Raw genomic sequence first — 27,334 nt, 5'->3', positions numbered from 1 at the left:
AACACAAAAAGATAACGAAGCAAAACAAAAAATAATTCAAAACACAAATGTATATAGATTATATATATATGAGATAAAGAAGTTTTGGCCATATAATTTATTTTTGTTTCCACATCTTTTTGGGAAGAGTTCTAAAACACAAGGAAATAATGCTGCAATGACTGTTCAAATATCTTTACTTGTATTTACCAAATGCAGATGAAAACAACCTTCACAGAATGAATGTGATTACTCAGCAATGTGATTTTATCAGTGCACTATGTTTGGAAATAAACCAAAACTATACAGAATTTAATTTTAGGATGTGCTGAAATTACTTGAAGGGATATAACCATTTGCCAAAGAATAAAATTGGTGAAAAGTTGTAATGAAATTACAGAGATTTTCAAATATATACAAACACTGTAAAGTTTTAATATTAGAAAAAAAATCATATTCATATTAGTACATGCATTATCAAATACATTTTTCCAATATCACATTCATATTTGTGCATGCACATCAATATAGTATACTCACAATCTTCAAATACCTTGTGATTGTTTTCCAACATTTCTCCTCCTTATTTCATACTTCCAGTATCTTATTCTGAAACCATTTCTTCTTAATGCCACAAACAAATACAGAGGTTTTCCCATACGACAATACACCATAAATGCTTATTACTTGCATGTATGTGTTTCTTCATATACAATGTGCCAACCTACTACCTGACCATTTACAATGAAAATATATTCCATGGTCCTGTAATGGTTTTACAGGAAATTTTCACTTAAAGTGCGAAAGAGACTATAGGTTTATGATGGCTGCATTCACATGGTGGTTTGGCTAGCCCGCGTAAGCAACTCTCGGGAGATGATGACCCTCTGGATCTGAGCTGTACCTTCGTAAATCTGGAGAAGAAAAACAAAGATGAAAGAGAATTACATCACAGTCTGACCTGGGGAAAGACAGGGTGAATTGTGAACGAAAGGAATAAAATAATTTTTATATGGAGCTACTAATTTAATTATTCATCTTTACAACAGGATGGAGGAGCTGTGGTGTAGTGGTTCTGACTCTCGCCTTGTAAACAGAGGGTCGTGTGTTCGAATCCCATGCGTTAATCCACACTTTGCCACTCTCGACCCAGGTGCTAAATGGGTACCCGGTAGGATGTGAAAGTCATTGTAGCTTCTCCAGTACTGTGTGCGCCTCACAGGCGACTGACTGGAACACTCCCCAGGAAGTGGAGGATGTGCACACATTGTGTGCGGGAATGACTGATTGAATCCAATGAGCGGGGTAATAATATACCTGTCAAGCGCTTAGACACGTCGTTCCGATGTATTAAGTGCTACATAAAAAAGCGGATTATTATTTAACAATGAATAAAAGAGATATTTCTCAATTGTAAATCCAAAGGAGGTCATTAATGTCTGAGTTCAGTTAAAGCTAGATCATGAGTTATCAATAAGTAATCAAACAATCAGTAATTATTCATTTTATTCAAAACTAAAATCATTCACTATTCAAAAGCCTCCCGAAATCTCTCTCCAGTAGGATAAGACAGCTCTGCTTAAAGAAACTTAAAATTGTTTTCAAAATAACACTATTATATTGACCAAGCAATAACAGGCTTGCGTTTTTGATAAAATTGACTGATTAATAACTTGTACCCTCTTTCATAATAGACAAGATCGAAACATGGCCGCATCAAATGTCTTTTGATGTTCAGACAGTTCCATGATATTTGCTTCAACAACAATTGCTCTGCTGTTTATTCCACATACTAATGGAATCGCCAACTTCAATTCTGGATTTATCACTATACCGTATCCTAAACCTAACATTAAACCCTATTGCAACCCTAACCCTACAATTTAGATGAAATAAAGCCTGGAGCAAATATCATGTCACCATACAGACAGGGGTTGTATGACTGTCCATCATCCTCAAGACGGACAGTCAAGCTGCCCAGAATATTGAATCTTCTCATCCCTCGAACTCTGGCCATGTCATTACCAAATTTCATCTCTTCAAATCAAATGCATGGATCCCAGTGACTTGTAACTGACGAAATACACTCCCTTGGGGAATATCTCATGAAACAAGTATCCACTGATTTTAAAGGTCAAGTCCACCCCAGAAAAATGTTGATTTGAATAAATAGGGAAAAATCAAACTAGTATAACACTGAAAATTTCTTCAAAATTGGATGTAAAATAAGAAAGTTATGACATTTTAAAGTTTCGCTTATTTTTCACAAAATAGTGGTATGCACAACTCAGTGACATGCAAATGAGACAGACGATAAAATCCCTCACTCACTATTTCTTTTGTTTTTTATTGTTTGAATTATACAATATTTCAATTTTTACGGATTTTGACAACTAGGACCAACTTGACTAAACCATATGTTCAGGGAGAATTAATTGTTGTTTCCCTTGAAAATAAGAAAGTTAGAATATTTCATATATCATATGATAAAATACAAAACAAATATTGAGTGGATGACATCATCAGTCTCATTTGCATACCAACCAGGATGTGCATATAACTGTTTTGTGAAATTAAACGAAACTTTGAAATGTAATAACTTTCTTATCTGACATCCAATTTTGAGGAAATTTTCAGCGTTATGCTGGTTTGATTTTTGTCTTTTTATCAAAATCATCTTTTTCTTGGGGTGGACTTGTCCTTTAATGTTATAAGCTACTGAAAATTATTGCCTCTGGTTGGCTGAGAGCAAAGTAGTCCGTAAAAATCACTGACAGAACTTTCCATGACACACTCCCACCCCTTACCTGGAAGATCTTAGCATCTCTCATCAGCTTCTCAACGGGGTACTCGCTGTTGAACCCGTTTCCACCAAAGACTTGGACGGCATCGGTGGCATTCTTGTTGGCCACATCGGCAGCGTAGCACTTGGCCAGAGATGCATAGTAGGTGTTCCTCCTACCCTGGTCAATTTCCCAGGCTGACCGGTGGGTCAGTAGCCGTGCTGCCTCCACTCCAACGGCCATGTCAGCTAGGATAAAGGACACTGCTTGGTGCTACACAAAGTGAAAAACAAGTGAAAAATTATATGTTTGCAGAGGTGTAGTTTCACAAATCAGGTTATGGCAGGGGAAGGCTTGCCTTCTTGAAGTTATTCTTTTTCTTCAAAACTTTTTCATTTCTGTTTTTGGATTTGTTGTATTCATTATTTACTGAATGAAATCCTAATAATAACAAATATCGCAATAACATTAACAATAAAAAGACAAAAGAGCATAAGAAGGGGAACAGAATACAGCGATGTGCTGCTCTCTTATTTTCTGTTGTTGTAAAGTTCCTGGAACAGGCACTTTTGTTCTAATTTTGTTGATCCAAATGGAATATTCAATTCAGAGGTGCATGTTTTTTTGGTTCATCTGTAACTTTGTAACACTCTCAAATTAACATGGCTTAGTTTGCAAAGTAAGATAAAGCAAAATGGGGTCAGACATACAAAATGGTGGATTAGTTTATACTGAAAGGCCCATGGCAAATTCTAACGTTCGAATGGCCCCCAAAATAGAAAATTGTTTGGAGGCTTAACCGACACACCACTCTCCAATCCAAATACCCTCCTTTGAGTTTAGAGCTTTCTACACTACTCACATTTGCAATGGTCCTGCCAAATGTCTGTCTCTCCATTGAATACTTGGTAGCCTCATCCAAGGCTCTCCTTGCAAGACCAGTAGCCCCAGCAGCAACCTGTCATTCAAGTATAAACAACATAAAGTTAACACATAATGCCTTATCAAAGGCTAGGTCATCTGAAAGATCAAGACATCACTTAAAGGCCCAGGTGGCCCATTGACAAGGCTGTCACAACCTTGAAGTCAGATATGTGTGCAGGAGCAAGAAATTTTTCCAACACATTTTTATTTCCAACTAAATACCTATTTACTACTGAATAAATATAAATTCACCTGTTAATTCTTATGTACTTCAATGCCTGGTTGAAATTAACCCTCTAAGTTCCCTCCCATCATTTTTTCCATCCAAATGAGAAAAATGCAAGTGGTACAACAACTTAAATATTTTATTACCATAACTTTCTAAAATACGTCAAGAGCAAATAAAAAGACCCGATGCAGTAAGACTGCTTTATAGGTGTGTGTGTGCTATCATCATCATCCAACATGTATCAGGTTTGCATTTGAATTAATCATATCAATAATTTTCAAAGTAAATAATGATCTCTGTGTGACATTTGACCTTCGACCTTTGATCCTGATGCCTCAAAACTAGTCAGATCACTGTCACTCCTGTCCGAGTACCTGGACCAAGTTTGAAATAGATCCCTTTAAAAGTGACATTTTTCCGGCTGTGAGGATTTTAATCTAAATCTAGTGCCCTCTCTCAGTAAATCTTTTTATTTCAATTTCAATCAGCCACTTGAGCACTTACTAGAAATATTGTAACTGGATATTAGAGAGCTACTGACAAAAATAATATCTTGAATTTTTTTTTTAGCCCATTTCATGTTTGAGAAGGTGTTTTTATATAAACAACACAAAAGTAAGCACGAATTCTGCTTTGATCCGACACCCAATCGAATAAAATTTACATTAAAGGACGAGTCCACCCCAACAAAAATTTGATTTGAATAAAAAGAGAAAAATTCAACACGCACAACCCAAACTTTCATCAAAATCGGATGTAAAATAAGAAAGTTATGGCATTTTAAAGTTTCGCTTATTTTCAATGAAATAGTTATATGAACGAGCAAGTTACATCCAAATGAGAGAGTTGATGACATCACTCATTCACTATTTCTTTTGTATTATATGAAATACATGTATGAAATATTTTTATTTTCTGGTCATTGTCATGTAAAATGAAGTTTAATTCCTCCCTAAACACGTGGAATTCCATTATTTCAACATTTTGTGCTTCAGGCAAGGAGGTCCTAATTGTCAAATTCATAAAAATTGAAATATTGTATAATTCAAACAATAAAAAACAAAAGAAATAGTGAGTGAGTGACATCATCGACTCTCTCATTTGGATTTAACTGGCTCATTCATATAACTATTTTGTTGAAAATATGCGAAACTTTGAAATGTCATAACTTTCTTATTTTCCATCCGATTTTGATGAAATTTTCAGCATTAAGCTTGTCTGATTTTTCTCTATTGATTCAAATCAACATTTTTCTGAGGTGGACTTGACCTTTAAGAATCTGTGTATTCAACCAATGAAACACATTATTAGTTTTACCTTCACACCACAACTGTCTTGGGGCACATGCTTTGATTTATTCTATTAATAAAATGGAATGACATTCACTTTTGGATGATATACCAAAACAAAAGATAAGTTTCAAACTTTGAACTGTGTTGGATTTGTAATTCTTAAAATTTGAATAATATTAATTATGAGCCCCAGGAAGTTTTAAAGATAGGGATCAAGGATTATACACAATTCTGACCTTGAAATGTGTTATTGAAATACGACTCCTCGAACATCAAAATAATAAACTTGATTATCGCAACAACTTCGATCAATCCATGAGTTTTCTTCTATACAAACAAAATTAAAGACTCCATTATCATTCAAACAAACAATGCTTAGACCATAGAGCAAATAATCCACTTTGCCTGTCGAGTGATAAGACGTAGAATTGACGTCAAGGTCTCATCAAGATAGGAGGATGTAAATAAATGTCCGAAGGGAACCTCTCAACAGAATTTTTTCAATTCTTTAGGTAATCCCCAGGCATTGGCTGGTAATCAATTTCGTAATTCTATTGTAGTGTTTCTATTGTTTGTTATTATCTTGCCTGGAAAGAAAAAACAAGGCATAAGCGGATCTGTGTCTCGCCCACTTATGAAAAGAACCAGAAATATCATGATTTGTATCAAAACTTAATTGTAATAACTCAAATGGAATAACATTTGTCATAAGAGTCTTGCAAGTAAACTTTAATGTTGACCTCAAAATTGACTTTAACGTTGACCTGAAAATGACCTTTGACCTTACCATGTGACCTCCGACTGCAGCATAACATGTAGGTCCCCTAAGTACATCTACCATCCAAGTTTGGTTGAAAAGTGACTTCCGGTTGCGGAGTTATGTGTCATAATGTTTGTGACGGACGACATATGGATCCCTAAGTCTCGCCTTCACCTCTGGTGGGCGAGACAAAAATGAAATAAAAATAATTAGATAAAGGTCATCTTACCGGCGGTCTGGTCTTGTCGAAGGCACCCATGGCGATCTTGAACCCTTGACCTTCTCCTATCAGGACGTTCTCTTTTGGGACAACTACATCTTCAAAGTTGACTGCTCTGGTATCAGATGCTCTCTGACCCATATTCCATTCCTTCAAAACAAGAACAAATATAAAATGCAATATTTCTTTGCCAGTCTCAGCTGACCCACAGACTTGATACAATTAAATTATATCATACTAATAATCAAATTCATTTCTAACTAACCGCATGCGTTTCATTTTTGAAACTTAAAAAGCTGTAACTGTGAATGACATTACGATTGGGGGTATTCAGTCATAGACCACTACTCATGAATATTCATATATACAAGACAGGGATATACATAAAAAGTTTCAGGCAACTTATTATGTGAAACGGTCATGAATATTCATAAATACAAATGGCAATGATATAAAAAAAAGATTTTTGGCAGTTTATTCTGTGACACACTAAAGACCAGCGTGACTGTGCCAGTCATGCTGAATGTGGACTATCCACCGTATATAATTATGCTTTTCATACAGAAATAAATATTACTACTACTACTACTACTACAATACACTGATGCAAATCATAAGCACAAGACTAATCCCGGGTTCTACTTCCAGACAGTACATAGGAGTAAATTGTTCTATTTTCTTAAACTAAAAGTGACACTATAATGAGATACAACACTAAAGCTTAAAGTCTATTTCAAATCTTCAGATCAAGAGTTGTGAGAATGCTTTGTTACGAAAGAATAAGACAAAGACTGAAGAATAGTGACAATTTGTCTATCCAGTATTGTCTATCAACCGAAGTCAAAATAAATCAATATCATCATCATCATCATCAGAAAAGTCAACAGGCACCTTGCCAAGGGGTTCCGATCAAGGGCTGAAAACTAGTAAATTTTATCTTTTTTTACATATACATGTAATTTTGGGGGGTTAGTGAGGAAATTAGTACCAATCAGGTAGGTACGATTTTGCACTTTAGTGCCGTTCAGAAATATGATCAGCACCCACCGAGGTACTGAGAACACTGATCGTCTTATGTGCATGTCAAGTATCCAATTACCATTATCTTAGGTATTGTCCTACCGTTGACACAACATATGCTTTGGTCTTTAAATATCTCAGGGTCATAGGATTAGAGTTAAGATTGAAATAGAATTTTTTGGTTCAGAATAATGTAAACATAAGGAAATGGGGTGTACCGTAAGTAACGGTGTATTAACCGCACCCGTGTATTAACCGCACCCCCAACTTTGGACTAAAAAAAAAAAAAAAAAATCTTCTCACATTTACATGCATATTTGAGGTACGAAGAAACAAAATCTAAGTTTTTAAGATTTCAAAGTATCCAAAGAGATTACCGGTATGCAGAAATATGCTGTTCTTGATCAATTCATCTACAAATGTTAGAAAGAAAGAACGGTCCCGACAATATTGGCAACTTACACACTCGCTCACCTCACAGTCACAGTGTCCACACACAGCACTGCCATTACATTGCAAACTACGATACAGTACAAGTCATGCCAGTACATCTCATCAAATTATGATATGTGTCTTTCCCAGTGTAGGAGGAAGAAACATTCACATTTCTTGCATCACAATCTCACAATCACTTTCAGAAATTTTATGTCTTAGCATGAATTTTTGATACGGGATTATAGGAAGCTTTAAGAAACAAAGAAATTGGCATTTTTTCCAGTTGTTTTTTACGGCTTCGTGCCGTCTCTCTCGTGCATGGTTTACATGGTATCTTATGAAAAGCAAACAGGAAGGAAAAAAAACAAGCTGGCGCGAAACGGGACTTTGAATAGCGCCAGCTTAAGTCGCACTATAACCACATTACAACGCAATCTCTAAGCTCACTCAACTCTCGCTCAGCGGTGACAAAATATTACCGAGTATGCTGTGCGTCTCTTTTAAATTAGCCAGGGAACTTCACTACTTTGAATCGAGAATAAAGTCAAAATTAGTGTCATGAAGGTGGGTGCGTTTGTTATGGACAACATTTAATTAATATTGTAATAATCGCTTCCCATTACCCGCGGCTCATACCCCTCTAAACGACATTGCCTGGGCAGCTACGCCCGGCCACTCGATGTGTTGTGAACTGGCAGACATCGTACATGTACGGGAGGGGTTACGGCGGGCTGGCTCAGACCCGTCACCGTGTATAAACCGCACCCCCGACTTTTGCTTCTACCCCGCAGAGAAAAAGGTGCGGTTAATACACCGTTACTTACGGTATTTAGTTTTGGACGTTAGGTTTTAGGTTTGGCTTAACATGCAGTTTTTCCATTGGAGCAATAAGCCAGTTCGTAGTTCCTTTCTGCGCATGATCAGAGGAAGGTCATTTGTACTACAGTGACATGGTGGTTTAAAATCTAACGAGATGAGCACCAACACTGATGTCTTGATTATTCATATATTCTTTTGAATTGTGGTTTTCATTTACATCCACAGTTTCAGTTTGCCAAGTACATTGTGCAACATGCTATGATATGCATTCAAAGTGAGAATGCAACAAATACCTTCATGAAGTGTTCATTGGTGTGCTATTCTAGTCACCTGGTCTATTCAATTTCTTCATCATGCTATGTAAGACAAGCTTACGCAAGATCTTGCTTTGAAATATGCCTATCATAATGAAAGAATTGAAAGGTCATTTGACCACAATTGTCCATGAAGTAACTACAAACTGGTCTAATGTCGCCAAAGCAAATGTCAACGAACCATCCCACCTTTCTTCCAAGAGTGAGGCCCTCCGAGTCCCTGTCAACAATGAACCCTGTGAATGCCTTGCTTGCTGGTGCCTTGGGGTCAGGGTCGGTTCTTGCGAGCACGAAGTACCAGCTGGCATGGCCCCCATTGGTGATCCACATCTTAGAGCCATTAAGAACGTAGTTATCACCCTTACGGACAGCCTTTGTCTTGATTCCAGCGACGTCGGACCCAGCTCCCGGTTCAGTTACGCAGTATGCCTAAAATCAAACATAAACCATGCACTATTACCATTAATAGATAAATAAGCTGCATGGAGTTCGAACAGACCTGAAGATGGCTCGAATTAATTAGGATTTCTATGGTGTAATCTACACCTTTCCTAAGCGATCATCTTTCTCAAGAGTATATATCATGACATTATGATTTATTATCATAAGATCAAATTAATGTAAAAGAAGATGCTTACACAGACTATGGGTTCCTCGACCAGCCAGCCAAGATACTTCTTCTTCTGTTCAGCGTTGCCTCCAATTAACACTGGTGCTGACTGCAGAAAATGGGGGAAAAAAAACAACTTTAGTTCTGGAAAAAAAAAATTATTTGTTGTGGATTAAAAAAACATCACTGACAAATTTGATAATACTCATATGTAGCAATATGCATCTTACATTTAAAGAGGAAAATCAATGTATCTTTCTTGTCATATCAGTTGTCAAATTGCGGTCAGTAAACCACAATTTCAAGTTTAATTTCACCAAACTGATGAAATGAGGTATTTCCTGTAGACCCCTTTGGTGAATAAGTATATTAGCCCATATTCTGAAGTCGGGTTTAACTTAAACTAAAGTTTAAAGTTGTGGTTTAAGTATGGACAGCCAAAAGTATCAAAATTTTTATTAAGTTGTCTGTTTCTTATGCTTACTGTGCTCTTTCCTGATTCATTGATGGTGAAGACAATCATCTATTTATACTTCCTACACAATTATGAATGATTTGAGAGCCGAATGAGCTGACGTTTGATATCTCTACTGTTAGTGATTATGTAACAATTGGCTGTCCATACTTGAACCATAACTTTAAACCTGAGTTTAATGTAAACCCGACTTCAGAATATGGGCCATTGTGTTCACTTTCAATGACCTTATCCACTTGGTCTACTAGCAGATGGTCTAATTCTCAGATCATCAAACACTTTCATGGCTTGACCCACTTGGTCTAATTAGCATTTGGTCCTTCATCAATTGGTCTAATACTAATTTAGTCTAATGCCAAGATGCAGCATTTTCCACTATGTCTACATATCACTTTGCAAACAATAAATTAAAAATATTCATTATAAACAGTTCATCTAGCATATAGACTAAATGGTATTAGACCAAATGAATATTATAGCTCTAATGGAAATTAGACAAAATGGTAAATGACAATTGGAATAAATGGTCAGTAAATGAATTAGTTGTATTCAAGCCAAGAAGGATTATATTATGTGAGATGAGACCAAATAGACCAGTATAGACCAAACAAGGCAAAAGCAATTTTGTGTCTCGCCCACTTATGAAATTAAGCAGAAATATCGTGATTTGCGAGGGCACGCAAGAGAATTATATCGAAACTTCATTGTGAAATGACTGGGATGGAATAACACTTGTCATAAGAGCCTTGCATGTAAACTTTAATGTGACCTGAAAATGACCTTTGACCTTACCATGTGACCTCCAACTGCAACATAATATGCAGGTTGCATAAGTACATCTACCATCCAAGTTTTGTTGAAAAGTAACTAAGGGTTGCGGAGTTGGGTGTCATAAGAGTCTTGCATGTAAACTTTAACGTTGACCTGAAAATGACCTTTGACCTTACCATGTGACCTCAGACAGCAGCATAACATGCAGGTCCCCCAAGTTCATCTACCATCCAAGTTTGATTGAAAAGCGACTTACGGTTGTGGAGTTATGTGTCATTACAAGTTTGTGACGGACGGACGCCGGACGACATTTGGATCCCTAAGTCTCGCCTTCACCTCTGGTGGGCGAGACAAAAAGCAATTTCTATGCAAGATACCTAAATATTTAAGTGGATTGTTTTTTTCAAAGTATGAATGTAATCGATAGTAAAGGAGATATAGGTGATCACTCGTGGTCCCATTTCACTTGAATGGTATGACCTTTAACCCCTTACTCACCCCTAATGAGCATGCTTCGATGGCTGTCTGGATACCAGTGCAGCCATAGGCCAGTTCCTCTGTGATGATACATGTATCCAAGATCCCAAGACCGGGTCCACCTGTTTAATAGGGTAAATCATAATAGGTTACAAATCCACTAGGGCCCTTTGCGTAATAAGTGGAAAGCTACTCGCAGACTCACCTGCATTCATTCATTTTTGCTCAGCATTGACGACTTTAATAACAACTAATATGAATGATCATTCACAAAAAGCACCATTAATGTAATAATTAAATACGAGGTTCATTGACCCTATAACTTTGGACCTTGATCATATGACCTAAAGGGGAATTCATACTAATCCATTATGGCCCATTGCATAAAAATTCATTATTAGACCTAAAATAAAACATGTTTGCTGCAACCGAGGAAAAAATAGGGCATTACAGTCAGTATTTTTTATCACTTGGAGGGGGCATAAAAAAGAGCTTCTAGATTTATCTTATTTGGGGATTCAGGATTAATAAAAGGTTACCAATCCATCTTGGCCCACTGCTTAAAAATTCATTATTAGGCATTAAAACATGTTTGTTTGCTGTAACTGAGAAGAAAAAAACATAGGTAAGACAGTCACTAATCTTTTTTTATTCATTTAAATCTAGTAGGAATATATACATGTAATTAAGGGTGTTAGTGGCTTCTGCTTTTCATTTGCTAATGTTTATCAACATTACATTATTTGTATTTTATTTACGGTATGAAAATTAAGGTCTGTGAACACATTTTGAATTTTGGGGGTCAAATTTAAGTAAAAAGAAAAGAAATTTTCAGGGGTTTTTTTTATACAGTAGGGTCAGTTGGGCCACAGCAAATATATCTTTGTAGGCTAATAATAACTCTACCATCCCATGGTAACTCTCATGGTAACAATGCTGAACAGATCAAAATCATTCATCCATTCATGATTTTGATTCATTCACAACCTGCTATGCTAATAAGGATAGAGTAAAGTAGGCACAATGGGATGTCATAAAACACTCCACTGTGAACTTAGAAATGAATATGCACCGAGTATTTAAGAGGTATGTATGTCTGAAAGAAATAAGGGTCATAATCAACTCTAGCCAACAATGAACTGGTGATTATATTTAACTTACACAGGTAGGTGAACAGCTTCTCAAATACCAGCAAACATGAAAAATTTTAGACAACGAATTAAAATAATCAACATTTATGCTTCCTTCACATATGGTAAGACAGAGTTCAGCATCACTTTTTATCGTGTTCAGGCATCATGAAATATAAAGTATCACCTCCTGCATACATCACTGTACACTGTACATAATGTATGAAATCGTGACACAAACTCATTATATTACGATGTAGAAATACGTAATTTCAAAAACATAGCATGGGTTTGCCTGTAGAGCCTGCATAAATTTGACAAAGTTTAGTTTTTTACATAGAAGTGCTTACGTTTACTGATTGGACAACAGCTGGGGCATCAAAATGTAATACAACTAGATGTCATATTTAGTAGTTCCTTTACAATTACATCCCATTGAATTTGTATGCAAGGTTGCTGAGTTTTTACTGTCTGAATGAGATTTTACTGGAGTGTATGTTAAGGCCAGTATGAACCAGCAGCTTAGCACCATCTGAAGTCCCTACTACTTATATCTGGCCAGGTTCTTCACCCATGATGCAACATTCTGGGCAGTGTAGTATACATTCCAGTTTCAGTGATAACTCACAGTGTCACTACTCCAAGCATTTATACATGTTACCAAGTAGTAAAACAGGTACTCTCCCACTGAAATAGCGTAGTTCCCCTATATAGCTTATTATTTTCATTATTAACAGTTACCTAAAAACGTACATGTATGTTTTGAGACTAGCTGTTTATAAGACACTTTACTATAGAGAGATCACACACTCTGTTGGTCAGTTCACCCCCCCCCCCCCCCCTCCCACCCCCGTTTAATAGGTAATGAAACAAATTAATGAGCTGGCAAAATCATCATTACAATCTAGGAAAATAGCAGAATTTTTGATGTTTCTGGTGAATTCTGATATGATCTACAATATGCACCAAGAAAAGCAATGGTTGATATTAAATTAAGCTGTCTAGAAAGCTCCATATTAAGTGGATTTTTTTTTTGGGGGGGGTCATGATACTGCAGATAATTCTTGCCGGCTCTGGCACTTAGTCACAGTGACATTACATTTCTCCTGTCTTAATATCTCACAGGACATAGGGATAGAGTTAGGATTGTAATATGGTTTTTGGTACAGAATAAGCTAAAGATAAGGATTAGGGTTTATTTCGTTTTGGAGGTTAGGTTTGATGGTTGGCTTAACATGCAGATTTTCCATCGGAGCAATTGCTGCTGGAGCAAATGCCATGGAACCCTTACAGGTCAAGTCCACCTCAGAAAAATGTTGATTTGAATCAATAGAGAAAAATCAGACAAGCACAATGCTGAAAATTTCATCAAAATCAGATGTAAAATAAGAAAGTTATGACATTTCAAAGTTTCGCTTATTTTCAACAAAATAGTTATATGAACGAGCCAGTTACATCCAAATGAGAGAGTCGATGACGTCACTCACTCACTATTTCTTTTGTTTTTTATTGTTTGAATTATACAATATTTCAATTTTTACGATTTTGATGATTGGGACCTCATTGCCTGAAGCACAAAATGTTAAAATAATGGAATTCCACGTGTTCAGGGAGGAATGAAACTTCATTTCACATGACAATGACGAGAAAATAAAAATATTTCATGTTTTATATAATAAAATACAAAAGAAATAGTGAGTGAGTGATGTCATCAACTCTCTCATTTGGATGTAACTGGCTCGTTCATATAACTATTTTGTTGAAAATAAGCAAAAACTTCAAAATGCCATAACTTTCTTATTTTACATCCGATTTTGATGAAATTTTCAGTGTTATGCTTGTTAAATTTATTAAAATCAAGTTTTAGTTGGGGTGGACTTGTCCTTTAATCACAAACAGAACTATGGAATATACAGTGCGTCCCAGAAAAAACGAAACCGAGATTAAGCGATGATTTATCATAACTTAATCACAAATACAATAGACAAATGACCTACCAATGTAAAACTTAGAATCTCCTCTTTCATCTGATATTACTTCGATTATTCCCCAATCACGCATGAGTGAGCAAAGACAATTTGAAGGATACCAAAAGCTCATTTGGCGGGGGTATCTGAATTTCAAAAAAAATTCAAAATCTGCCCTTTTATTTGATACCTTAATCACAGAACATGGTCAAGAAATAACAAAGTTCTGGTTATTTGACGCACTGTACAAATAACAAAATAAAAATCTTTCAAAAATTGGCATACTCACCAATTTCTTGTGGGATATGTGTGTTCATCAGACCCAGTTCCCAAGCCTTTTTGATGATTTCCCATGGGTACTAAACAAATGGGAATACAAAAAGTCACATTTTTTCTTCAACAATTACAGACCTACATGTAGTGGGCGCGTCGTGGTCTAGTGGTTCTGACTCTCGCCTTTCAAACAGAGGGTCGTGGGTTAGAATCCTAGCCATGGCGTGTTTTCCTTCAGCAAGAAATTTATCCACACTGTGCTGCACTCGACCCAGGTGAGGTGAATGGGTACCCAGCAGGATTAATTCCTTGAATGCACTAAGTGCCTTTAGCAGCTGGAGCTACAGCCTGGGTAATATATAGAGCGCCACTGAATAGGCAGCTAGAGATGTTATTATTATTACATGTACTTCATTTAAAAAAGGAAACAACCTGTTTTACATGTAGCTACTCTGATTCCCTAAATTGATATTGTGATCATGTCAATCTATCATAAATATTGTGATCTGATGGGGTAGGGTTCAAGGTGCTAGACCAAGATTTACCAAACCATTGAGACTCAGTCTTCGGGCTAGTCACCATCCACTCAACAACCTCCGACAGGTGTAGGCCTAGACGGGTGTGGTGATGTAGGCAAACTAAACTTGACAGGCTTCCCTCACAAGTCATTCTATCATATCCAAGAAACGTAATTCTTTGTTTGTATTACAGATATTATTCAAACACTTGTTGAGAAAGACACTTTCAAGAAAGAGCAAATACAATTATTAAATTTCCAACTATACTTTTATTTAATTATTTGACTACATGTACATGTAGGTAGATTATTATTTGAGTCTGTTATCAGCTATTGGGTCAATAACAGTAGGTTAAATCATGTGACAAGGTACTAGTTGGCAGTTTGATTCATACCAATAGCGTAATGAGCCTAAAATTTTGAACGGGCGAGATAATGGATTATCAGACAAAAAGTTGCGAGGGAGCAAGCAAACAAAATTTTGGACACTTTTTAATGCAAAAATCGATTTTGGCTTAATATTCAGAAAATAATGTACCGTATTTCACCCTTCTCTCTTTATTTTCTTAGGGGTGAAAATTCTGGGGAGCAAGAGCCCCCCCCCCTCCCATGCCATGTATATGCCACTGATTCATACAATTATCCAAATCAGTGTATCTGATAATTCCTATAATTAGTAACATCCAAAGTCAATCGGCTGCATGTTATACAAGTGCATTGCAATATCCGACAATCACATCATTTTTAAAAATAACGTGAATTCTACTAGCTTGAACTTAGAGTCACGCATCAAAATCCACTGTTAATCCTGAATGTCATTCAGGAATCTTGAATGTGACTTGCAGGGAACAACTTCTGCTCTCTGACCTCCCTGCAAACTTTAAGGAGGTCCGCATACAATCCTGATTAACTGCACGCTCAAAATTAATGAACTCCCTGTGAGATAAAGGGACTTCATGAAGAAGTTCATGCAGTACACCAGTTGGAGGCCTGTAGCAGACAATGCAAATCATTGGGGGCGGTATCCTGAAAATTTTCCTAATGCTTTTGATCTCAATATTAGTACATTTTAGCATCCACTTCGCAGACGCCTTCTGCAACATTCAGAATCTATTGAAATGCCCGTCAAATCACAATGGACGGATTGGAGGTCATTGTCGGAAGTTGGTGGACTGAGACAGTATATCTTCTTTAAGATTCAGTCCTGACAAGAACTTGCAAATATGTTGTTTGTCCAGAGTCCAGGACAACACCGAATGTTTTGATTCACTGATTTTCACCAAAGGCTGCTTTGTAATGAAGGGCTTTTGACAAAACCTGTGCATTATAGACAGCATTTGCAAACTGATTTCTAAAATCTTGCGCACAGATAAATCTATGCACTGGTTTTTAGCTTAAGGCATATTTTAGCTAATATCATGCATGTTCAGTGATAGTTACAGTACAACAAATGAAAAAATACTTTTCAGAATACAAATTGTTTTGTACATGTAACTCTGAAGATACAAACATATTTGTGTAAAGACCATTTTTCAGGATACCGCCCAAGTATGAGGCTTGTAGCTGCTGCAGGTCATACCTGTAGGCAGTTAATAACATGTTAATACCATACTTTTCGGAATATAAACCGCGACCGTGTATTAACCGCACCCCAAAATCGGGAGGAAAAAAAAAAAAATTGGTTTCCCGAGTTTGGGAATTATTTGAAAGAACAAATTTTACAACCAACGTGTGTGTGTGTATTTTAGTTTTGTCAGACGTGTATCAATCAGATATGATTATTTACGTCTGGGACCGACCTTTAACGTCACCATCCGAAAGACGTGATCAGGGCTCGAACCTCGAACCTCTGCATCAATTTGTAACTTCCCCACAGCTTGGATTACAGGCGCACGCCACAACGCCCAACATATGACAAACCAAATGATATTACTAATTTTTGGTATTTTTAAAAATGCTTACTTTATTCTTTAACTTTATTTTTCAAAGAATATAAATTATTTCTTTGTAGAATAAAGAAAAAAGACCATGAAATGGCAGTATTGTATATCAAACTTATTGTCTGAAAAGGGGATAAGAAAACAAAAATGTTGAGAGAAAGTGAGGGGGAAAAAATGAATAGAGGACATTTTTATTGCCTAATTTCTAAACGATTACGATCGATTACGATTACATGCCTATTGTAAAGCATTTTCAATGCACTTTTTAGGTGTAAAAAAATAAGTTTTCATTACAAAAAAACAGGGGTTTTTTTTTAAGGAAAAGGTGACCATAAAATGGCATTTTTTAATATCAAAATTATGGTAGAAAAAGGGAAAGTTTTTTTTAATATTGAGAAAAAAACAAGAGAAATAAAGGACATTATTTATTGCCTTTTTAATAACCGATTACCATTACGATCGATTATGATTACATGCCTATTAAAGAGCATTTCCCATGCAATTTTAGTTGAAAAAAAAAGTTTTCATCACAAAACAATCAGGTTTTTTTTTTGGAAAACATTTTTAAATTGATAGTAGTTAAATAAATAATATAAACCAATCTTTACAAAGAAGATTTTTCAAAGAAAACTTCGCAAAATATACTCCCTATTTTTAGTAACCAACAAATAATCATACATTAAATATTCTATATAATTGTTGGTTTATATTCAAATGATACTACCGACAAAACATAGCCAATTTTCTGACGAAATTTTTTTGTTTCTGTGTATAAACCGCACCCAATATTTCAAGATTATAAAGCGGGAAAAAAGGCGCGGTTTATACACCGGAAAATACAGTAATAATTTTAGGTGACACATGGATCTATGGCTGAAGTGTGACAGGGCCTGTAAAATCTTCAAATGTATTCCTTTAAAGAATGTACATTTAAGATTTACATGTACATGTACTCAATATGCATTAGGACAATTTGAAAAAAACATTATTTGTAGATTAATGTATGTAATACACATAGGGATAACGCAAGTAACCTGCATAACAACCTTTGAAAATTTCATTTTGGAACTCGACTAACTACATTGTAGCCCCCCCCCCTCCCCTCCAGCTTCCCCTTGCATTGATGCCTCAATCAATCTTAAATTGTATAATTCTGGGAAATACATTATTCCCAGTTAACAAGTCTAGCTTTGCTGGTTTTATATCAAAGTTTATCTTATGTCATATGGACAGACATTGTTTCTAAAACATTGAACAGTGATAGTATTGAAGGTCAATACCACACACAAGATGTAATGAGCAGAGCTTTGTTATCTCAAATTAAATATTTGATAATACTACATATAACTCCTCAAGTGTGTTTGCATTGAAGCTAAGTGTCAACTGAAATTCACCTTGATACTTTTAAAAGTAAATAGATATCATATGTTATTATTTTTCTCGCTCCGAACAGCCCCTGCCCCTTCCATTTCCCACTACGGTCCTCTGCCCGGGGAGGCCAGTCAAATATATTGCTGTACACACGAGAGACCAAAATCACACGTTTAAAGGGGTGGGGTTTTTTTTCAGATTTGGACGTGAGCTGCACCTGCACACGTTAAGGGTATCAAAAACACTGATTTTTAAAAAAAGGGGCAGTTTTAAAAGACTGGTCAATGGTCAATCGCAGAGACAAACGTATTTAGGGCATTTTTTTCCAACGCTTTTTTTTTAAGACTAGCCAAACGTGTTAAGGGTATGTTTTTTTTCCCAAAGCTTTTTCACTGGGTCATATTCTGGCGACAACTTGTTAGGGGCCAAAATGTGTAAATAAAGCCCACAAAAAAACTTGTTCAGGGGGTTATTTTGCTCACAGAGAAAAACTTGTTAAAGGATGTTTGGAAATAATTTGGCCACGCGTGTGTACAGCAATACATTTGACTGGCGCCCCCCCCCCCCCCCCCCCCCCGGCTCCTCTGCATAAACCCCTTTTAAAGTATGCCTTAACATAAGCCCTAAGCCATCAGCTGCTAAAAACACAGAGAAAAATGCATGTCAAGGACAACACATCCATATTTTCTCAAACAAACATTACAGCTGTGTGGGATTTGGTTTTTAGTTTTTTTTCGTCATATTGATACTAGGGTATATGATACGCCTTCCTTTCAGTGAATAATTTTGAATCAAAATATTCTCTGAAATAATATGATCTTGGATGAAGAGTTTGTCCTAAATCATAAGACCGAGCAAAAAAATAAAAGATATCATAAAAATATTTCCCTATTTTAGCAATTTTAAGACTGAATTACCTCTCCTGATTTGTCATGTTCAGCGGCCTTTGGGATAATCTCTTCAGCAGTGAACTTCCTTGCAAGATCCTGATACTGTTGCTGTTCCTCAGACAAGGCTGTTTATTGAATACCAAGTATCCATGGTAACATAAAAAATAATAATACTGATGATGATGATACTAATAATAATAAAAATAATAATACCTTTAATTTATACACTCTTTCATAACTCTTTTTAAGATGCAATGTGCCCTGAAAAATGAAAGAAAATAGGGGAAAAATGGGCGAACTACATGCAGGACTTGAACAAAACATGAGCGTAATGATATTGAACGGGCAGGTTTTTAGACATTTATTGTACGAGATATATTCATTTCTTAAAGGTCAAGTCCACCTCAGAAAAATGTTGGTTTGAATCAATAGAGAAAAATCAGACAAGCACAATGCTGAAAATTTCATCAAAATCGGATGTAAAATAAGAAAGTTATGACATTTCAAAGTTTTGCTTATTTTCAACAAAATAGTTATATGAACGAGCCAGTTACATCCAAATGAGAGAGTCGATGTCACTCACTCACTCACTATTTCTTTTGTTTTTTATTGTTTGAATTATACAATATTTCAATTTTTACGAATTTGACGATTAGGACCTCCTTGCCTGAAGCACAAAATGTTAAAATAATGGAATTCCATGTGTTCAGGGAGGAATGAAACTTCATTTCACTTGACAATGACGAGAAAATAAAAATATTTCATATTTCATATAATAAAATACAAAAGAAATAGTGAGTGAGTGATGTCATCAACTCTCTCATTTGGATGTAACTGGCTCGTTCATATAACTATTTTGTTGAAAATAAGCGAAACTTTAAAATGTCATAACTTTCTTATTTTACATCCGATTTTGATGAAATTTTCAGTGTTATGCTTGTTTAATTTTTCTCTTTTTATTCAAATCAAGTTTTTGTTGGGGTGGACTTGTCCTTTAAGATAGAGGATGGTATTCTTGATATATAACTCCAAGTGGGTGTTTCATGAAGTTGTTCGTAACTTACGAGCGACTTCACACATGACTGGCGATCCTACCTTGTGGTAAATTATGTACACCAGAGTTTCATTGGTGTTGGTTAAGCACCAAAGAGAGGATCACCAGTTGTTCGTCTTATGAAGAGCTTTATGAAACACACAACAGAACATAAAATAAGGAATACTGTAGTAGGGATTTACATCACAACTTGCTTGTTGCATTAATTTATAAGGACAGGTATACATATAAAACTGCTTCACCAAATAGTGCAATAATGCAGTCACTCTATTCATCTGATATCATGGTAATTATCAGGTATACATTTAGAACAAATAGTGCAATAATGCAGTCACTCTATTCATCTAATAACATAGTAATTATCAGTGCTTTACTTGTTTGATTATATTTACTCCATTTATTCTAACCTCATTATTTTTATTCCCAAGTACCACTGACTGTTTTTTTTTTCAGTGATGGATCATTTAATTGCAATTCTTTGCTGGATGAGGCCTTTACAGTACTCACCAAAAGAAAGGCCAGATGATTTGGCATCCGATACATCCTCTGCAGGACTGCTGACAGTAGAACGACCTCTTACACCACATAGACCAAGGCCCTGGACAATCAAAACGATAATAAACAGATTGAGATGAGACAGCAAAAGAGAGAGAGAGGGGGAGGAATATTCCTATGGTGCTAATTTGCTAGGTTGTATGTACATGTATTTGCATAGCTGTCACATGTCCATGCTTGATGATGAAGATGTACAGCATTTGTATAGCGCCATATATCTGTCAAAGACATTCAAAGGAGTATTGGAGAAGGCAGCAAATCTAGGTCGCCTACAAGGGCGCGCATACAAAACTGTGACCCGCAGGTCTCTCCTCCCGATAACTGGTTGGGGGAATGCAGGTGGACCATTACACTGGCGTTTTCCCCTACTCTTATTCGAACAGTGCAGTGGGTTCTTAACGTGCAAAGGTGGTGATTCTTCTTTACATGGGGCCTCCATTTAACGTCCTATCCAAGGGACAGAGTGTTTTCCACTGTAACATAGCCTGCATCTATGAAACAGGGGAGAGACGTTTACATTGTACACACAACGCACTGGCTTCAGTCATCCGCCCGGTGTGGTCTTGAAACCTGATCTTTGGTTCGACGGGTAGACGCTTTACCGACTGAGCCAACTTCGCTCTCTCGCTCCCCCTTGGTCATGTTGACAATGGCCCAACATCAAATTCAAATCACTGGTATTCTACCCTAAAACAGCTGAAGCCTTAAGAACATCAAATTGATGTGGGTTTTCATCTGGTTTGACATTGTAAACCGCTTGGGGAATATCCCTACAAGTTACTAAAATTTTATATTTTGTATGTACATGTATCTTTACTAGGATGCATGAAAGTCCCGTAATTTATTGTCCATTGATTGCATATTTAGTTTTGTTGGAAATAACCAAGAGAATGAATAATACTCTCTTCTTTCTTGACACTGAAAGATTGTTTTTTTGAAATTTCAGATGGTGTAAGATTACCATGTATACTGACAATCAATGTCTACAGAACCTATGAGCATAAAAAATAACTTCATGCCAATTGGTAATAACAAAATAATGCTTTTGGATTCTTTTCTTGACTTGAGCAATAAAAGTGGCATTAGTTTAAAGATAGATGTAAAAAAAATCATCACCGCTCGCTACCGTTCACCATTTACAATTTCGATTGTTTTTTTCTGTTTTCCATTTTTTTCCCCAATTTTGTGAGCGAAATTCGACCCTCTCTCCCTACCGCTCCAACAATGCTCGGGCGGTGTGACCAGGCCTTTAAACCTTTTTTTTAATACCATGACTGGTGTCTAATAAAAACACGTATATTTATTTTGTTAGTGGATAATTGATGTCTTAACGTGGTAAAGTGGTTTTGAAGAGAAAAGAGGAGTTGATGGAAAAGTTAATTTTGTTTTACTAGAAAGAATAAAGTAAACAAGCATGAAGAACATTGTTGACCTTGATATTTGTTTATAAAGAAAAAAATAGTAAAAAAAAATACAACAATGCCAGACATTCTATGTTCGGTTGACCTACTATGTACAAGTAGATACTAATAGAATGAATGTATTATTAGGGTGGCGCTGAGTTTCTGGTAAAAATCTGAACATTGAATTATTTCCTATCATGGTTAAAGTTTGTTTAGTCAGAGGTCAGATTGAGTGAAAAAATTGAAAGAAATCACTATTACTTAGTGTACAAATGTATAAAAAAAAAGGGGGGGAGTGTTCCTGAAACCTGAATATTGACTGATTTTGTAATCAATAGACATGCAATAAAGATCCTCATCATCACACATGTGATAAATGATGTACATATTACCCAAGGATCATTTGTAAACATTCCTTAATCAGTCCGGCATGGGTATTCAAATTCTTTCTAATACCCGTCTTTATTTCTTTTACTGTATCTTGCCTGGCGTTACATACTTTTTAGAATGTTTGTCAATGTGTTTTATTTGAATTTTAATAATGTGCAATTTTATATATCGAATGTGCAATATTCTCTCAACGGTTTTTCCATGAGGGCTCGCATGCCTCTGGGCAATATAGTCCAGTCATTTTAAATTTTCACTTGGAACAAATTGCAACAGAATTTATTCCAATGCAGAACGTTTCTTTGAGGTCCATAGAAGACCATACTAAAAGTCCCAGAAAATCCGAATAGGGGAAAGTGTTCTAATTTGCATAAACATAATGGTTAATTTTGGTCATATTCGCTCATTAAGTTTACGTAGCAGACGACGCCAGTGTATACTATGTACTCAGACCCTATTACAAATCATATCAATTCCGGCCTCGATATACTATAAACATTGACTTCCTCAAACTATCGCTGTATCATACATATCAGTAAGCAAAGATTTGTACTACAAGAACATTGTTACTATTAACATTAAATACATAAATTCGATTCTGTTTGGACTGTATTAATTGTTTAACATGAAAGGGTCTAGGCACGGAAACTATCATATGCTAGTCACGTGACATTGTACACCAAAATAATGACAGTTTCTGCTTGCTCGATCTCAAAGTTCAAGAGAAAAATAAGATGTAGCTATTAGACCTGCCACATCCTATTATACTACTATTTAACTGTATACCAAAGTAGCACTTTTTCCGTATTTTGCCAATTTATGGGAAAAATCTGTCAATTTGGAGCCCCTGAAGAGGGAAGGGGTCGATGCGCCGTATTTTGCCAAATTATGGGAAAATCTGTCAATTTGGAGTCCCTGAAGAGGGAAGGGTCGATGCGCTGATAGACTAAACCTACTCATCTTTAAGTTTCAAATAATAAAAGTGACTTAACCATATAGCAGAAATGCCTTTTGCCCGATTGGGGGGGGGTCAAAAACTGCAATTTTGAGACTTCGGGAACCCCTAAGGGAGGTAGGCTTTGCTGAGCCAGCACTTCTTTATTGTAGTTGATAGAGGAAAATCTACTTTTTTTATCTCCAAGTGGTTACGAAATAATGAAAGAAGTTTGCTATAGAGCCTTAATAGGGGCTCCAAATTGGCAGATTTTCCCCATAAATTATAAATAAAATAAGGAGGGGAAAATAGGCAAAAAAAGGTGGGGAGACTTAGGGAACCCCTGAGGAGGTAGGCTTTGCTGAGCCAGAACTTCTTTATATGTAGCTGATATAAAGGCTTTTTCTTAATCTCCAAGTGGTTACGAAACAATGAAAGTGGTTTGCTATATATAAATATAAAAAACATTTTGCATCAATGAGGGAGCCGAATTGATAGATTTTTCCATAAATATGCAAAATATGGAAAAGGGATGGTTGACTTTGGCAAACCCCTGAGAGGTAGGGTTTGCTGTGCCAGCACTTCTTCGTATGTAGCTGATGGAGGAAAATCTAATTTTGTTATCTCCAAGTGGATCCAAAGAATAAAAGTGGTCTACTGCAAATGGGGAAACGCCTTTTACCTCATTGGGGCTCCAAAATTTTACAAGAAATGGGTAAAATACGCTTAAGGGGTGGGGTGATTTCAGCAGCTCCTTAAAGGATGTAGGCTTTGATGTGACAGCACTTCTTTATACGTAGCACATAGACGAAAGTCTACTCTTTTGTTTCCAAGTGGTTTTAAAACAATAAAAGTGGCTTACACTGTAGCAGAAACATCTTTTGGCCTCATTGAGGGCTCCGGATTTATAGATTTTTCCATAAATTGGCAAAATATGGAAAAGGGGTGATTGACTTTAGCGAACCCCGTAGGGGATAGACTTTGCTGTGCCAGCACTTCTTTAAATTTAGCTGATAGAAGAAAATCTATTTTTTCATCCCCAAGTGCTTACAAAACAATTAAATCGGTTTACTGCAAAGGGGAAACGCCTATTGCCTCAATGGAGCTAAAAATTGTGCGAATTTTCCAAGAAATGAGCAAAATACAAAAAGGGGTTGGTGACTTCAGAAGACCCCTGAAAGGGTAGGCTTTGATGTGCCATCACTTCTTTATATGTAACTCAAAGAGAAAAGCCTACTCTTTTGCCTCCAAGTGATTTCTAGACAACAAAAGTTTTTTTTTCTTTGTAGCAGAACACCGCGTTGTCACATTGGGGGCTCCAAAAAGCACGATATTTTTAATAGTTGAGCTACGGATAAGGGGGTAACTTTGACAAGCTATTGCGGGACTATGCTGTGATGTTCTTGAACGTAATTGCATACAGCATGCAGATCAATTATGCATCCTCTAACTTTTTCTAAGAAATTTCATTAACATAAAAGTTACTTTCAAATGAAGAAAAAGCCCTTTGCCCACATATCAATTTAAGTAATATACACCTTTGTATCGCTAGACGTCATTGTATTTACGCGTGTTAGTCACACCAACAAAGGCGAGGCAAGACCGATTTAGTATATTGTACTATCTTCAAAGGCATCCAAGCGATCGCGTTGTAGTCGATATAAAAGAGTGACTGGACACGGAGGTTGGTTTTTCGTGTCACTTTATCGCAATATCGCATAATACATTCGAATGTATTTGCCCTTAATCTAAGCAAGTTAAGACATTAATACTGTTATGAAGCATATCAATTTTTTCGTTGATATATCCCCTTTCTTGTCGAATGCTGATATTTTACATTAGTCATGTTAGTTGTTGATGCTATTGTTAAAACAGAAAGATTTCAATGCACATGCAAATTTTTGACCGAAAACACGAAAATTTTGGCATAATTTCTCACATTTTTCGAAAAATATGAACCGGACAGTCCCGGAAACGATTGCAACCGATTTATGATATCTTAATCATAGTGAATTGCGTATTAATTTCAAGATTTTTCCATTATCTGTACAAAAAATATTAAGGATAAGGCATATCAATTAATTTTGGCAGCCATCTTGGATTTATGCAAATTAGATGCCTTTCCCCTTTTCGGAAAGTTTGGGACTTTTAGTATGTTGTACTAGGGACCTTACAGAAATGCATTGTGATAAAAAAAATTCTGTTGCAATTTGTTCCAAGTTTGGTCAAAATTTGGGCTAAAATGACTGGGCTAATAGTACTGAATTTTACTTTTGCGAGCCCTGGCCCACGGAAAAACCGTTTCCTTACTCTTTTCTTTTTCATTTCTACTATATCTATATTTAATTTTTCAATTTCAAATTGTATTTATGTAATTGCATTGTACAATTTTTGTATGTTTTAATGGCCAAATAAATAATAATAATAATAAAATAATAATAATAATAATAATCATCACAATTAATGCAGAAATAAAGACGTGGGAGCCAGTTGAACAAAAACTTGAAAGGGTGATGGATATGGCCTCATAACATTTGACCTTTTAAGTTTTAACCCCATCATCGGATCATCCTCATATAAGCACATATCGCATTCGCCAAGGATTTATTTTGTAAAAAGAATGAACGCAATCTACATGTATGCAGACATAAAGAAATGGGAGCAATTTGAACAAAAAAATGATGCACATGGCCTCATATCATTTGACTTTTTGACCCATAGATGACCTTTGACCCTATCATCCTCATGAAAACACATGTGGAATTACCCAATATGTCATTTATACAAAGTGTGAACACGACTGATGCAGAAATTAAAAAATGAGAGTAAATTGAACAAAAATATTTTTTTGAATGTAATCCAGCTACATGTAGTTCAATTCAATAACATTTTGAAAAGGCTATAATTTATCCACATTAGGACATAATAATGGAGGTAACAACTCTAGTAAAAGCACAGCTAAGTGCACCATAGGCATAGGCATAGAAACACAAAGACATTAGTCATTAATAAACTGGGGATACTGAAAAAAAGTACGAGGAAAACATATTAAACAAATCTTCCAAACATTTAACAAAAACATTAAATAACATAAAAACAAACCAAACAAATACAAAAACTGGGCAACTTGCTTGAAAAGAACCTGGAACAAACAGAAATTCAGAATGCTTTTTAAACAGTTAATAGTCACAGACCTCAGTCATCATGACCATGGTCATGTAAAGTTAGCAAACTTTTTACAACTCAAAATATTAGCAATAATGCAATGCACAGTTGAGACATGTTTGAAAATACCAAAAATGCAGATGAATGATTTTTCTTAACATTGATTTATTTTTAGATGGCTACATTTATGATTTTAATGAACTTAGTGTTAGCATTTTTTTACGAAATCAGCGATTGTCAAAGTCACGTCAAAGACACCGAGCCAGTCTGAGCGAGCGTCTAGCGCTACACTGGCATGACTGGCTAAGGCAGCTCTCGCACAAAGTCAAGGATACCCAACGTTCCAAACCCACAGCTCTCGGCGGCGCTCCCGGCTGCGGCGCCTCCCGGCTCGAGCACACTCGACTCTCGTTCACTTTCCAATTTCAATTTACAGGCTTACATTACTAGTACGGCCTCTGACCGGTGGATGTATGTGTTTAAAATAAAAACACTTACACGAAATTGTCTAGAGAGTAACCGAAGCGCCATACTAATCGAATGTTGTCTTCCTACAGGCCCAAGTTCGAACTTAAAAAAAGATAATTTCGGGTCCTTCTCAGGTTCAGGCGCTGGCTGATGTAAAAGTTTACGTAATAGC

At 36.1% G+C, this 27,334-nt stretch overlaps 1 protein-coding gene across 1 annotated transcript; it reads right to left on the bottom strand.

The window, feature by feature from the left end:
* Nucleotides 1–129: 129 nt before the first annotated feature.
* On the bottom strand, nt 130–27,334 carry LOC121428480 (probable medium-chain specific acyl-CoA dehydrogenase, mitochondrial). Its single transcript, XM_041625107.1, has 11 exons — nt 27,193–27,334; nt 20,758–20,848; nt 19,224–19,321; nt 14,495–14,564; nt 11,130–11,230; nt 9,414–9,494; nt 8,965–9,204; nt 6,197–6,337; nt 3,625–3,720; nt 2,787–3,035; nt 130–893 (listed from the first exon to the last, which is right to left on the bottom strand). The coding sequence occupies exons 1-11, from the start codon at nt 27,223–27,225 to the stop codon at nt 813–815; spliced, it is 1,281 nt and encodes a 426-aa protein (XP_041481041.1). The 5' UTR covers nt 27,226–27,334; the 3' UTR covers nt 130–812.

The sequence above is a fragment of the Lytechinus variegatus genome, chromosome 15 (assembly GCF_018143015.1).
Source record: "Lytechinus variegatus isolate NC3 chromosome 15, Lvar_3.0, whole genome shotgun sequence".
Taxonomy (NCBI): domain Eukaryota; kingdom Metazoa; phylum Echinodermata; class Echinoidea; order Temnopleuroida; family Toxopneustidae; genus Lytechinus; species Lytechinus variegatus.
Note: the sequence above shows the minus strand (reverse complement) of the source record. Positions and strands in the feature narration are given on the sequence as shown.